The sequence below is a fragment of the Podarcis pityusensis genome, assembly GCF_964106645.2.
Source record: "Podarcis pityusensis genome assembly, chromosome: 2".
NCBI classification, from domain to species: domain Eukaryota; kingdom Metazoa; phylum Chordata; class Lepidosauria; order Squamata; family Lacertidae; genus Podarcis; species Podarcis pityusensis.
The window spans coordinates 8,706,918-8,720,171 of NC_138029.1; the positions used below are offsets into that span (position 1 = coordinate 8,706,918).

The 13,254-nt window shown below is 42.9% G+C and overlaps 1 protein-coding gene across 1 annotated transcript; it reads left to right on the forward strand.

Annotated features, from left to right (window-relative positions):
• Positions 1-7,262: 7,262 nt before the first annotated feature.
• LOC308472450 (exendin-3-like) lies at positions 7,263-13,254 on the forward strand. The gene is made up of 6 exons (XM_080997324.1): positions 7,263-7,320; positions 7,964-8,005; positions 8,548-8,656; positions 9,840-9,992; positions 11,117-11,170; positions 12,495-13,254. Exons 3-6 carry the CDS (start codon positions 8,556-8,558, stop codon positions 12,502-12,504), a joined length of 318 nt encoding a protein of 105 aa, XP_080853450.1. The 5' UTR covers positions 7,263-7,320; positions 7,964-8,005; positions 8,548-8,555; the 3' UTR covers positions 12,505-13,254.

Below are 13,254 nucleotides of genomic sequence, written 5' to 3' on the forward strand. Positions count from 1 at the left end.
TGCCAAGAAAACTCCATGGACAAAGGCAACAGGCATATAAAAGTTATGATGCTGGAAGATGAGCCCCTCAGGTCGGAAGGCGTCCAACATGCTACTGAGGAAGAGCGGAGGACAAGTACAAGTAGATTCAGAGCTGATGAAGCGGCTGGGCCAAAGCCAAAAGGACGCTCAGTTGCGGATATGCCTGGAAGCGAAAGGAAAGTCCAATGCTGTAAAGAAAAATATTGCATAGGAACCTGGAATGTAAGAACCATGAACCTTAGTACTACTTGGTACTTTTGAAGACAGGAGTGCCTGGCGTGCTCTGGTCCATGGGGTCACGAAGAGTCGGACACGACTATACGACTAAACAACAACAAATTAAACGTTTTAAAACCTCTGAGGATCTGAAAGTACTTAGCTCTAGAGGAAGCTGCCCACTGCATCTCTGCATGATTTACTGTTCAGGCCTTCCAACCAGCCTCACCCAAGCATGGAGCCTTTTGCCCCCTCTGCGTTGCAGATGCGACGGAGAGACAAACGACACATGACATTGAATGTGTCACTTGGAGCTGCATGAATCATCATTAAACTGTAAATAGCAGATGCCAAGGGGCTGTGACTGATCGAGACTGGGACCACAGCGCACTGGGAAGGGAGATTAACCCTTTCCTCCTTTATCAAAGCCCCAACAACTCTACCACCACAAAAGCCTCTATTTGGTATAGGACGGCAGCTTCCACTGGGGCCAACACCAGCTTTCTTCCTCCCACTAATTATCAGCTTCCTTTGAGAGAGATGGATTTTCACCGGGGTCATGATGCACAGGAAAACTATTCAATCTGTGTCATTTCCCTGCTGCCATAATACCACCCCTCTGGCTCAGATCACTCCATGGCTGCAATTTGCTTTTTAGAATCAAGACAGGCATGTGCCAATGTATTTTTCTTCTATATTCTCTTTTTCCACCTCCGTACAGAGGTCTGCTCTGTGTTTTGGCTGTACTGTGGAGACACCTTGTGGAGAAAGAATAATATTTTTCCTTAGCACACCTACAGCATGAAAGCAATTTGGATGGTTGCTTTGTTTTGTTTTAATGCTTTGTAAAATCTGCCTTAGAAGGGATGATTCCCCCCCTTCTATTTGTTATAATAGCATCTCTCTCTCTCTCTCTCTCTCTCTCTCTCTCTCACACACACACACACACACACACACACACAGAGAGAGAGAGAGAGAGAGAGAGAGAGAGAGAGATTCAAATGACTTTTTTATTGAATTTATATACTGCCTATACCCAGGAGTCTCAGGGCAGTTCACAGAATAAAATCAAGATATAAAACCACAAAATACATAATAAAAATGAAAACAACAATCCAATCGCCCCGCCCCCCCAAAAAACCCCACATTTTAAAAGGGCATAGGATGTAAATCAGATCAACCAAAGTCCTGGTTAAAAAGGAATGTTTTTGCCTGGTGTATAATGAAGGCACCAGGCGAACTTCCCCAGGGAGAGCATTCCATAGATGGGGAGCCACTGCAGAGAAGGCCCTGTTCTTGTGTCGCCACCCTCTGCACCTCTCAAGAAGACACACGAAGGAGGGCCTCAGAAGGTGATCTCAGGGTCTGGGTAGGTTCATCTGGAAAGAGGCAGTCCTGGAGGTATTGTGGTCCTGAACCGTTTAAGGCTTTATAGGTCAAAACCAGCACTTTGAATTGGGCCCGGAAACTAATTGGTAGCCAGTGCTGTCGGGCAAGGATCAGTGTAATATGTTTGAACTGTCTTGCCCCAGTGAGCAACCTGGCCGCTGAATTCTGCACCAGCTGAAGTTTCTGAACCGCTTTCAGAGGCAGCCCTACGTATTTGCTTGAATGTTCAGGAACAATGCTCAAAAGCTGAACTTCTTCCCCACCAACTCTTATTGCATCCTCAAAGGAAGAAGAAGAAAAGGGAAGAAACAGCAGCAACAGCTTAACTCTGGTGAAGGGGACAAATGTAGCCACACATTGATCTTGCATTTTTCGACCATCAGTATATGGGAAAAGAAATCGCATTATGAAAAGTCAAAGGAAATTTCAGTATTTTCCCTAATATGACCATCTTTGCAGAGGTATTTTCCCCAACGCAATAGATTCTCATATATTAATCTCACTGGCATGTGTCTTTTTTGTAAAGTTTTAAATTTTATTTCATTTTATAATGTCTATAAAACAGGGAACAGACAAAAATTAGAAGACGAAAAACAAAAAATTATAAAATAGGAATGTAGAATGAGTAGTTGCCCATGAGTTAAAACAACAAAGTCCAAGTATGGAATAACAACATTATCAGATCATAAAGTCTAGTTCCAGGCTTGTGACGAGGGCTGTCTGAAAATGATGGTTCTGCTGTATATGTCATAATGGAATGCCAAAACATTTAAAAAGTGTCAGGAGGGTCTAGTCCTTGCCAAAATCTCAAATTCAGAGTAATTTTCTCCATTACAGTGGTACATCGGATTAAGTACTTAATTCGTTCTGGAGGTCCGTTCTTAACCTGAAACTGTTCTTAACCTGAAGCACCACTTTAGCTATTGGGCCTGCCGTTGTGCAATTTCTGTTCTCATCCTGAAGCAAAGTTCTTAACCCGAGGTACTATTTCTGGGTTAGCGGAGTCTGTAACCTGAAGCATCTGTAACCTGAAGCGTATGTAACCTGAGGTACCACTGTATAGCTATATTCCACAGTAAGTGTAAGATCTAGGACTGTTTTCCATTGAGCTGTAATTACTATTTGTGCTGCCAGGGTCATATATAAGGTCAATTCTTTTGACAATATCAGATGCATCTTACTGCACATTTTACCCTAATATTTGCATTTTTGTACACATGACTTGGCTGGAGAACTGTACTGCAAAATTCAGATAAGTGCAAATTTCAAAACAGTTGTCTTTCAGTTCACATAGTGTTTCGTAACGTAGGTAGATTTGCTTTAAAATGCAAACTGAATGTAATTTTTCACCCATCCCTACAACTGGCTGGCTGGCTGGTCCTGTCCCCAAACAGCAGCTCTTACTTGAGAGTAAGGAAGGGAGCTTTATTGAGTCAAATAATAGTAAAGGCCCAGCAACAAGCACTGGGTACACAAGCCAGGATTCCAAGGTAAGCAGGAAAGGCAAGCAAAGCAGAACTGAACAGAGGCAATGAAGATGTCCCAACAAGTTATCATACTCCTCTCTCTATGCTTTCAGAGGTGGAGTGAAGTGAGCTAACTGACAGAATTCTCACACCTTAAGAGACAGGTGCACATTCAAGTGTGTGTTCCACCTGAGTGGGTGCATCTAATTCCACCTACATAGTTGGCATTGCTGCTCCTCTGACTCCAGTTCTGCCACCTCCTCCTCCTCCTGCACAGCCCCTCCCACTGGCTGGTCAAAGTCCTCCCCTCTCCCCAATGAGGTTCTGCACTCCACAGCAGGGGCAATGGAGACAACTCCCCCCTCTCGGGCATCTGGTGTCACAGGGATGCCTGCATCCCTGGGTACCAAGCTTCCAGGGCCCCCCCCTGCTTCTTCTCCTTCAGTGTCATCCTCTTCCATCTGGGGCCACCAAAGCAGGCCAGATCCTGGCAGAACCAAGAGGTCCATGATAGAAAAGCATGTGTTCTACTACTGAGCTACAGCCATTTCCCTAAGACTTATTTACATTCAGAATTTCTGGATGCAATCTGAATTCAAATCCTGCTTGGCAAAAAGAAAGAATGAATGTATGGAGCCCAAAATCACAACGCTTCGAAATTTGCTTTGATTGCTCCTTAATCTCCAAGGGTTACCCATGTTTCCAAAAGGGGTGTTGGTTAACTTTCATTTATCTGAGCTACATGAACTTTCATTTATCTGAGACACATGAATGTCAAAAATCAGTTCTGACCCAGGAATGTACGTCAACATATCTTTGCCACATACCTAGTCATTACATTCCTAATACCTGCAAGGACCCAGAATCAAGGCACTATGTTACATCAGAGCACGTTCAACCTTATCTGGCAGCATTAATAAACAGAGAAGCTTAATCATGTCCTAAAAGATCAACACAGTTGAAAGCCCAGTTCACCAAAGGTAGTGCTAATGAACCTGTTATCCAAGTTATTTGCAATGGAAAGCCTCTTCTCATCCCACACCAGATACCCAATTAGCAGGGGTTTCTTGTACCCCACCTGGAAAGTGGTATTTTGAAAAGGGTATTGAAATAAACTCAGCACTAGAGAGAAAAGTCTAATTACTTGGCGAGAATGGAAGCATGTCTAGCATGAAAAGTGCAGGCTGCAAATGTCAGGGGAGTTCAGAATCAGAACGGCTGTCTCTGGGCTAGGACCGAAAGGGGCAACACTCAGAATGCAATGCCCAGAAGCAGAGCAGAGAACAACAGGTAAATTGCCACCTTGTGATAATTAATGGCAACACAAGACCTTTTTTAAACAAACAAACAAAAAAGCTCGTGACCCGCTCTTCCCTCATTTCCCCTTGCTATGAGCTCTGGGTTCTCAACGGCATTAACTCTGGACTCCACAAAATGTCCGTCTTTCTTTGTCGACTGTTCTTATGGTCTCCCTTCCATAACCAACATGGACCACTTCTTCACTTACCTTCTTTCTTTCGTATAATTTTTATTAAGTTTTTCTATTTTACATTTTAGAATATTCATTTAAACAACCTTAAAATATCAATGACTTCCCTTCTTCTCTTTCCATGGTTCAGTTTGCATGCCATAATTCCCTGCATATTTTACATGAACTAAACCATTCAGTATTCCATTGTCACATCCATCAAAACTTATTTACACCGTTGAACTTGTCTGAATGCTGCCAACGTTTTCAAGTATACACAATTTTCCCCCATATATTGAATAAACATTTCCCAGTCTTCTTTAAACGTATGTTCTTCTTGTTCTCTTATTCTATGTGTTAGGCCCGCAAGCTGCGCATATTCCATCAGTTTAAGTTGCCATTCTTCTTTAGTTGAGACCTCACTCATTTTCTATTTGGGGGCTAACAAAACACGGGCTGCAGTAGTGGCATACATAAACAAGCCTTTTTTGACATCTGGGAATTTCCATCTGAATTATCCCCAACAAAAAGGATTCTGTGTTGTTTTTTTGGAAAAGTAATTTTAAACATTTTTTCAATTCATTATAAATTATTTCCCAATACTGTTTTACCAAGTCCACCACATATGATAGAACGTACCCTCAGCCTCATTGCATCTCCAGCTTCACTTATCTTCTTAATCGTCAAGGATGGCCCAAAACATTTTGCTGCCTAAGGCAGAGCAGCAAATGCCCCCCCCCTCGACTCCACACACATAAATCAAGGTGCATATATTACCCAAGACTAGCCAGGCAACTAGCCTACAAGGGTTATCCTACATCAGGGGTCAGAAAACTTTTTCAGCAGGGGGCCAGTCCACTGTCCCTCAGACCTTGTGGGGGGCCGGACTATATTTTTGGGGAAAAGATGAACGAATTCCTATGCCCCACAAATAACCCAGAGATGCATATTAAATAAAAGGACACATTCTACTCATGTAAAAACACGCTGATTCCTGGACTGTCCACAGGCCAGATTGAGAAGACGATTGGGCTGGATCCGGCCCCTGGGCCTTAGTTTGCCTACCCCTATCCTACACTTACCCTTCCTTGGTGGTAACATAACCATGTGTGCCCCTTGCTGGCATCAGCCACCTGAGGTGATCACCTTACTTTGCCCAATGTTATGGCTGGACCCGCACATACCACAGCCAACATGAAGCTGAAGGAACTCCATTTGTTCATATTCCCTGTTATTTTCTAAGTGGGCTAGGAAAAGCTTCCATTATTGGTTTGCAGTCATTCCTTGCTTTAGAGGGAAAGGCACTGGCGGTGGCATCCTCCCTGTGGCAGCCATGTCAGGATGGGGCCAGGCAATGAAGTTGAGAGAGCTCTAGGCTGGTGGCTGTAACCCTGCAGGTGGTGAACCTTGTCTTTCCCTGTCTTCTTTTCTGTTCCATTATTTCACTGTCCTTCTTGTTGCTTATGTTTTGCTGGAAGAGAAACTTCTCTCTGAAGGAATGTGCACTTACCTCTCTCACTTTCTCAGTATGTGTGTGTGGTGGGAAGAGGAAGAGGAAGAGGAAGAGAAAGAGGAAGAGGAAGAGGAAGAGGAAGAGGAGACAGATCACGGGCAACTGGTAACTAGAGTGGCCTAAAGCACTTCCAAGACTGAACTGACCACTCTTTGAAATTAGTTGATTAATCAAATATAAGTTTCATGTTGATAATTATGGACAGCATCTTTTCCAGAGCATACAAAAGACACTGTCATTTGAAAGTACCTTTGACTGAAAGAATCTTCAAGTTACAGTAACAGGAACCAAGATTCCTATGGTAACTTCAAGCCTAACACATTTATTGTAGGTAAACTCTGTAGACGAGAGCCCATTTCATCCGTTGGATATTGCATAAATCTTTGTTGTCAAGGGGTATATGCAGTTTGGTATAGAGTATGGGGGGAGTTTATGGACAGTGGGGCCCAAAAGTCACAAAATGCAAATGATAGCCGTAAGCCTATCACATCTCTGTATAAATTCCAAATGAATACAAACCAAGACACTCATTCCCAACCAGTTGCAGCTAAGATCATTTCCCTTGCTTTGCTATTTTAGCACCTGAAGAAGGGCAATTACCTTCTGTGGTGGAAACGATGCTCCAATCTAGACTGAGTCCAAATGCAGTCACTTTGAATTTGCTAATGAATTCTCCCTTTTCACCTTCATACTGGAACCTTAGATGTTAGTAGCAGAATCCTGAGAGACAGAAATGTCTCCCCAGTAGTCTCTGAATGTTGCAGATTGGTGTTGTGGTGTGTGTTCTTTTATCTCTCTTTCCCTCTTCTTGTTGTTTTGGAAGAGAAAGGTGTTTGGAACATCACTCCTTCAGGCTCACACAGGATGTGGCCCTGCAACAATGACACACACACACACACACACACACACACACACACACACCCCGCCAGTAAGGAAGAAGCGTGCTGTTGACTTGATCTACCTCAGCATCGTGGTGAAAACCTTGCTGAAGGCACTGCTAAGGAGTCCTGCAATGGTCACATCTTCTCTATGGATCCACTTAAAAATAGAAAAGGAAAGAAAGATCCGGTAATGATTCATAACTGGCCCATCCAACCAAAATCATGAACACCAATGACCTACCTGTCATCTTTTAGCATTCCACTAACAAGCTTAAAAACCCTGGTAAGGAATAGCATTAAGCCACAAAATCAGCTCACAAAGAGAAAGGACTCGGGATTTAAAGAGAATCTTGCGTCTTTCAGAAGGTAAGCAATATTCTCTTCAGCAGCACCATCCGTCTGTATAAGACTCAATCTATAGCACTTTAAATGAGGCATTAACTAATGACAGAGGAGTAGGAAGTCTCTATTACATTCAAAGTAGCGGGGAGAAGGCAGATATCGGGTTTTCTAAGCTAAGTCATGAAGGAATGTGATTGCTTTCAGTTTATCCAAAGTGAGACATCATCCTAGGTGCAAACAGCTATTCTTTTAAAGGAAATAGATTGGGAAAAGCAAGGCATTTCTGAAATGTCATTGTATAGTTGGCACTTTGGATGGGAATAGCTTGCAAAAGCACGCATCAATAAGTTCCACTAAAATGAAAAAGGCACACATGCAAATAACAAACTCACTATGCACTGAAATGGATGCTGTGGTCTTAAGCGTGCTTAGCTGCAAGTAAGGCTGGAGGAACAAGCGACAGCTTTTAAGAGCACAGAAGGTGGAACGACAGAGCCACAATTTCCCATAGTGTACACGTACATTTTCTCATTATGCTTACTTGCTGGATTTGTTAGACTCCTTTCCAAAGAGATTGAGGCAATATGCAGCACCTCATATTGTAAAACATGTTTTTGAAAACTTTACCCCCTTTTTTATTATAAAAAAGCCTGTTTTCTCCAATCAGGTTTCTGAAGAACTACAAAAACTTGTGAACAAAGACAATAAGGTGAGTCTCTGCACAGCATGGACAATGATGCCTCTCTCTCTCTCTCTCTCTCGCTCTCTCATACCACTTTCATTATCTAGAGAGGAAGGACTCCTCTGTCTCCATGTGTTTGGGATTGCTATGTCAGCCTCATTTGACTGAACGGCATGAAATCAACTTCACATCAGCTTCTTTAGCTTAGCTGGTGTGTGCCAACTGCAAGTTCAAATGTTCAAAATCAGAAGGCTCTGGCCAAATAAGTTCTATTCAGAACAGACCCATTGAAATTTATGGACTTAAGTTAGTCACATATGCTAAATAAATAAATATGAAAAAAAAAATAATTCCTATCGATCTACTACTCTGAGTATGGCTAACATTAAATGCAGCATAGAATCATGATTTGGATGTTTACAAACTCATTTTAAGAGTCGGGGGAGTCATCCTTTCCTTTGAACCCTTAAAAATGCATCATTGTGTCATCTCCTAAACTGGTAGGTAAATGTAACTTTTAACAACAATGATCCGATTTCTGGTTCATTTATTTGCTTGTTTTGGTGCAGAAGGTCTGATGAAGAACACACAGTGGCTTTACCTTTGTGGGCTGGTTGTTGCAGCTTTTCTCCCCGTTAGCTGGCAAATGGTCCTGAAAGATTCGACTGATGAGTCCAGGTAAGAAGCATTTAAGAATGATCGACAGAATGGAGTTGAATCACAGGGATGCAGATACTTGATGAATCCTTGTGGAAATCTTCAGAATATATTTTCAGCGCTGTCAAGCTGACTCCTAGAAATTTGAACCCTTTCCCCAATCCTGTAACGGAGGAAATAGGACGGTCAGTTTAAGATAATATGTGGAGATTAACTGGCAACCTCTGTCCACACCCCAGTTAAAGCAGAATTTAGAAATGTATGCCAGCTGAACTATATATTACTACATACTACTGCGTTTTTCCATGTATAAGACTAGGTTTTTTCCCTAAAAAATAATGTCAAAAATTAGGGGGCATTTTATACACGATAGTGTCTCCCTCCATTTTCTTAAATCTGAGTCCCCAAAAATAGGGGGCGTCTTAGAGACAGAAAAATATGGTGTATATAAACTGTGTGTTTACTTAAAACACAAGAAGATGGTACAAGTTGGTGCCCTTTGTAAGTTGCATGGGAGCCTTATTTGTGGAAATAAGTTCAGGGTATGCATATGGAGGTCAAGCTCATGCCCCAGTCTGAACCCACACAGCTTATGCACATTCAGTTTAAATTGTGAGCAGACTGTTCTGCAGACACAAATGTAACATGCCTAGATTGTAGATGCACAATCCTTACAAACAGCAGAATCGTGCAAACTGGCCTACACAGGTACTGTTTGTTTGTAGGTATATCATGTGCGTTCACAAGACCTACTGGTCGTGAATAAGTTGGGGTGGGTCCAGCAGGCATAACTATTACTACCCTGAAGATATGTGTTCTCTTGTCACGTGACGTCTGCTGTGCAGGGCTTGTTGTAGCCAGTGTTTTAAAAAACATGATGGGTGTTACTCAGAGTGGACCTCTTGGAATTAAAGGACCTAACTTAGTCTTGTTCATTAATTTCCGTAGGTTCTACTCTGTGTAAAATTTAATTTTTTGATAAGGTGTGATGTGCTATGAAGATACTCTTACTATGGTTAAAAGCAGGCATAGGCAAACTCGGCCCTCCAGATGTTTTGGAACTGCAATTCCCATCATCCCTGACCACTGGCCCTGTTAGCTAGGGATGATGGGAGTTGTAGTCCTAAAACATCTGGAGGGCCGAGTTTGCCTATGCCTGGTTAAAAGGATGTATAATTCTGTCCATTCTTGATTTCGGATACAGGTGGCAGTCTTATGAAACAGAAAGTGCCCATAGCTTTACATCTAATGTCAAAAGACATTCTGAAGGCACCTTTACCAGCGATTTTACTCAATATCTGGACAAAATGAAGGCCAAGGATTTTGTACACTGGCTCATCAATGCCAAACAGTACAGGTATGTGGTAGACTGCAGATCAGTTTTCCAATCAGAGTAAAGACAACAGGGCCAGCAGAAAGACAAAGAAGAATCAAAACCAAGGTGATTCCTGTATAACTATAAAAATACTTTCTTACGCAAGAGTAGGCAGACACAAGATAGTTCTTTGCTTTCTGCAGTAGGTCAGCATAGGTTTCAGAGTCCCAGTTGTTTGACAACAGCAAAACAGTGATTATAGTTTATTGTTCAAAGGTTTTATTCTGCTTTATTATGTTTTGTGCTTTTAAATTATGCCCTGCTTTGGGATTACAGAGGAGTGAAAAGTAGATAAGAAATGTTTTAATTTTTTTTATAAAAAAAAACAACAACTTATAATTCAATAAGCAAAAGCTTGCAACCATGATTAGAAGGGAGGATGATTTTTCAACCTCGGTATGGTAACACTCCAGAATCAGATAAATGAGGGCGCTCTTAATCCTAAACCCATTTATTTAACCCTACTCTTCATTGATTGGGCCTCAATTTAGCAAAATTGAATTAAATAATCTACTGGTTGAAATGTAAAAGGTTCGTTTGTTGTTATTATTGCTATTAATATCATCATCAATACTACTATAGCTTGACTGATAATTATTCCCAATTCAGGAACAATCAGCAATGGGGTTATTTATCTAGTTGGTCTCGTTACGGTAAAATAGCTACAGGAAAGTCAGGCTTTAGATCAGTGGTAGGGAACTTTTGTTGCTGGACTACAACTCCCACCATCCCATGCTTGCTGGGACTGATGGGAGTTGTAGTTCAGCAACATCTGGATGGTCAAAGGTTATTTCCACCTACTTTTAGATGTTTGGTGATTTGGGAATGGCTTGGCTCTGTTAGGCTCCAGTCCTATGCAACAGGGGTGGAGAACACACAGTCCTTCAGATGTTATAGGCTTTCAACTCCACGCTTAGTAGCAGCCAGTATGGCCAATGGTCAAGGATGATGGGAGTTGTAGTCCAGTTACATCTGGAGGGCCAAAGTTTCCCTGTGTCTTACCTAGGAACAGTTCCTATTGAATTCAGAGTTCTTTCTAAGTAGACATGCACAGGGTTCCAGTGTTACTGTTGTTTTCATAACTGTTGCCGTATTCCTGTTCACAGCTATAAAAAGAGGTTCATCAAGGAAAGTTACCCATCTGGCTTTCTCTCATTCAGGTAAGTCTTACTGCATTTGAAAAGAGAACTGTTACCGTATGACTCACATCCTCAAGACAGATAAGCTTCAAGGGTTCTGACTTTCCCTATTTCTGGAAAGAGAAGGAGAAGCCAGTGCCATGCACTAGAAGTGGTCACATTTGACTGATTCAAATCCTTGTGTAATAGGAAATACTTCCCTGTCTGCATGTCTGGAAAAATCATACACTATGAAATACAGCCATACCTTGGTTGACGAACGCCTTAGCAGTCGATCGCTTTGGGTCCCGAACGCTGCAAACCCACAAGTGAGTGTTCCGGTTTGCAAATGTTCTTTTGGAAGCTGGATTCCGGCAGGGCTTCCACAGCTTCCGATTGGCTGCAGGAAGCTTCTGCAGCCAACTGGAAGCCTCGCCTTGGAAGTCGAACGAACTACCGGAACAGATTCCATTCAGCTTCCAAGGTACGACTCTACAAGTGATTTTTACCAGTCTCACAGATGCCACTTCAATCACAGTAAGCCCACAACTCACACACATTTAATTCGTGCACATTCAGCTTTAAATGCATGGCAAAAAAATTAAAAGTTCCAGGAAAAATGACAATCCCACCCACCCTTGAACCCAGGGTGTTTTGGCTTTAGTCGTGATCCCCAGAACATAACCCCTGTTTAAGTTGCAATCTTACTGTATTGGAATGTATGAGTTCATTGAATAATCTTAGGACAGTCACTGTCTTTCCACCCAACCTACCTCACAGGGCTGTTCTGTACTTGAGCTTCTTACATAAAATAGGAAATATCGTATTTTTCGCTCTATAAGACGTACCAGACCAAAAGACGCACCTAGTTTTTGGAAGAGGAAAACAAAAAAAATATTCTGGATCCCAGAAGCCAGGACAGCAAGCGGGATCGCTGCGCTGCGATCCCGCTAGCTGTCCTGGCTTATGGGATAGCCGCGTGCAGCTTCTCCCGGGCAGGGGGGGCCTTCATCCCCCTGCCTAGGAGAGGCTGCACATGGCTAAGGCTTCCCCAAGAGCCGCGCTCCCTTTAAAAGCCCCAAAGAGCCGCACACATGCTCCATGTGGCTCTTTAAAGGGAGTGCTGAGCAGAGCCTCCCGCCTACATTCGCTCCATAAGACTCACACACATTTCCCCTTACTTTTGAGGAGAGGAAAAGTGCGTCTTATAGAGTGAAAAATACAGTAGTTCAAAACTATTTTTCTGAAAGCGGGAGGTGTGCAGCCCCCACCCGTAATTGGCCCAGGCAGCTGCTAGGGCACCCCTAAATTCCTTCTGACCTGAACTCAGTTCATCTCCTTATTCCATGATCTATCACTTTTACAGATATGCGTAAAAGGAAAACTCAAAATACAAGAATCCCAAGTTCCCCTGCTTTGATGTCCAGCTTCAGCCAACACTGGAGTCTTTTGCTCGACATGGTCTTACCATCATTCTTCAACTCTTCATTGTTTCCAAGTTGGTGAGCTACAGGCACTTATGAAACTTGCTGCTAAAGCTGTCTGCACTAAATAATGTCACGTTAAAAGTGGTTTCTTCCAGCCTCTCTCTTTTGATTTCCCCTGTGTTCCTTGGAGGTGTTTGATGTTAAAGGCGGGATTTATGGGTCAAAACACACCAATGTAAAGGTTCTGTTTTTAATAAGATGTAGATTCTAAACAGTCTGGCCTCCAATAGTTCTAACAGTCTACAACTCCAGGTAAAAGGAATGCAGCAGCAGCATAATTGCTGATGAAAGATTTAAATGATTGCTAGGTACTCATCGCCTAGGACATCCAAGCCATGGTCCATCAAAATGGGAAGCTGTGCAGGTGTGCTGGTCCCGGGGGGTTACAGTGTGGTGTGGTCCGAGTCCAGTCCGAGGTCGAGGGTGTGGTATGGGGCTGTCCGTCAAGGCTGAAGCGGGGTCCAAGGCAAGGAGTCGGGTGAGGTCAGGAACTCTGGCAGAAGAGCAGGACAGGGTGCCGGCAGGAACAGGTTACCAACAATGTTGCTCCCGCAACCTGGGACTGGGGCTAGCTGGCTTTTATCTGCCCCGAGGCATAGGGTGGCCCCGGTCCACAGGTGACTCGCCTCTCCTGGCCTG

Coding starts and splice junctions, on each gene's coding strand:
- LOC308472450 (XM_080997324.1), top strand. CDS start 8,556: ATGAAGAACACACAGTGGCTTTACCTTTGTGGGCTGGTTGTTGCAGCT. Junction 8,657..9,839: donor GATTCGACTGATGAGTCCAG/GTAAGAAGCATT, acceptor TTTCGGATACAG/GTGGCAGTCTTATGAAACAG. Junction 9,993..11,116: donor ATCAATGCCAAACAGTACAG/GTATGTGGTAGA, acceptor TCCTGTTCACAG/CTATAAAAAGAGGTTCATCA.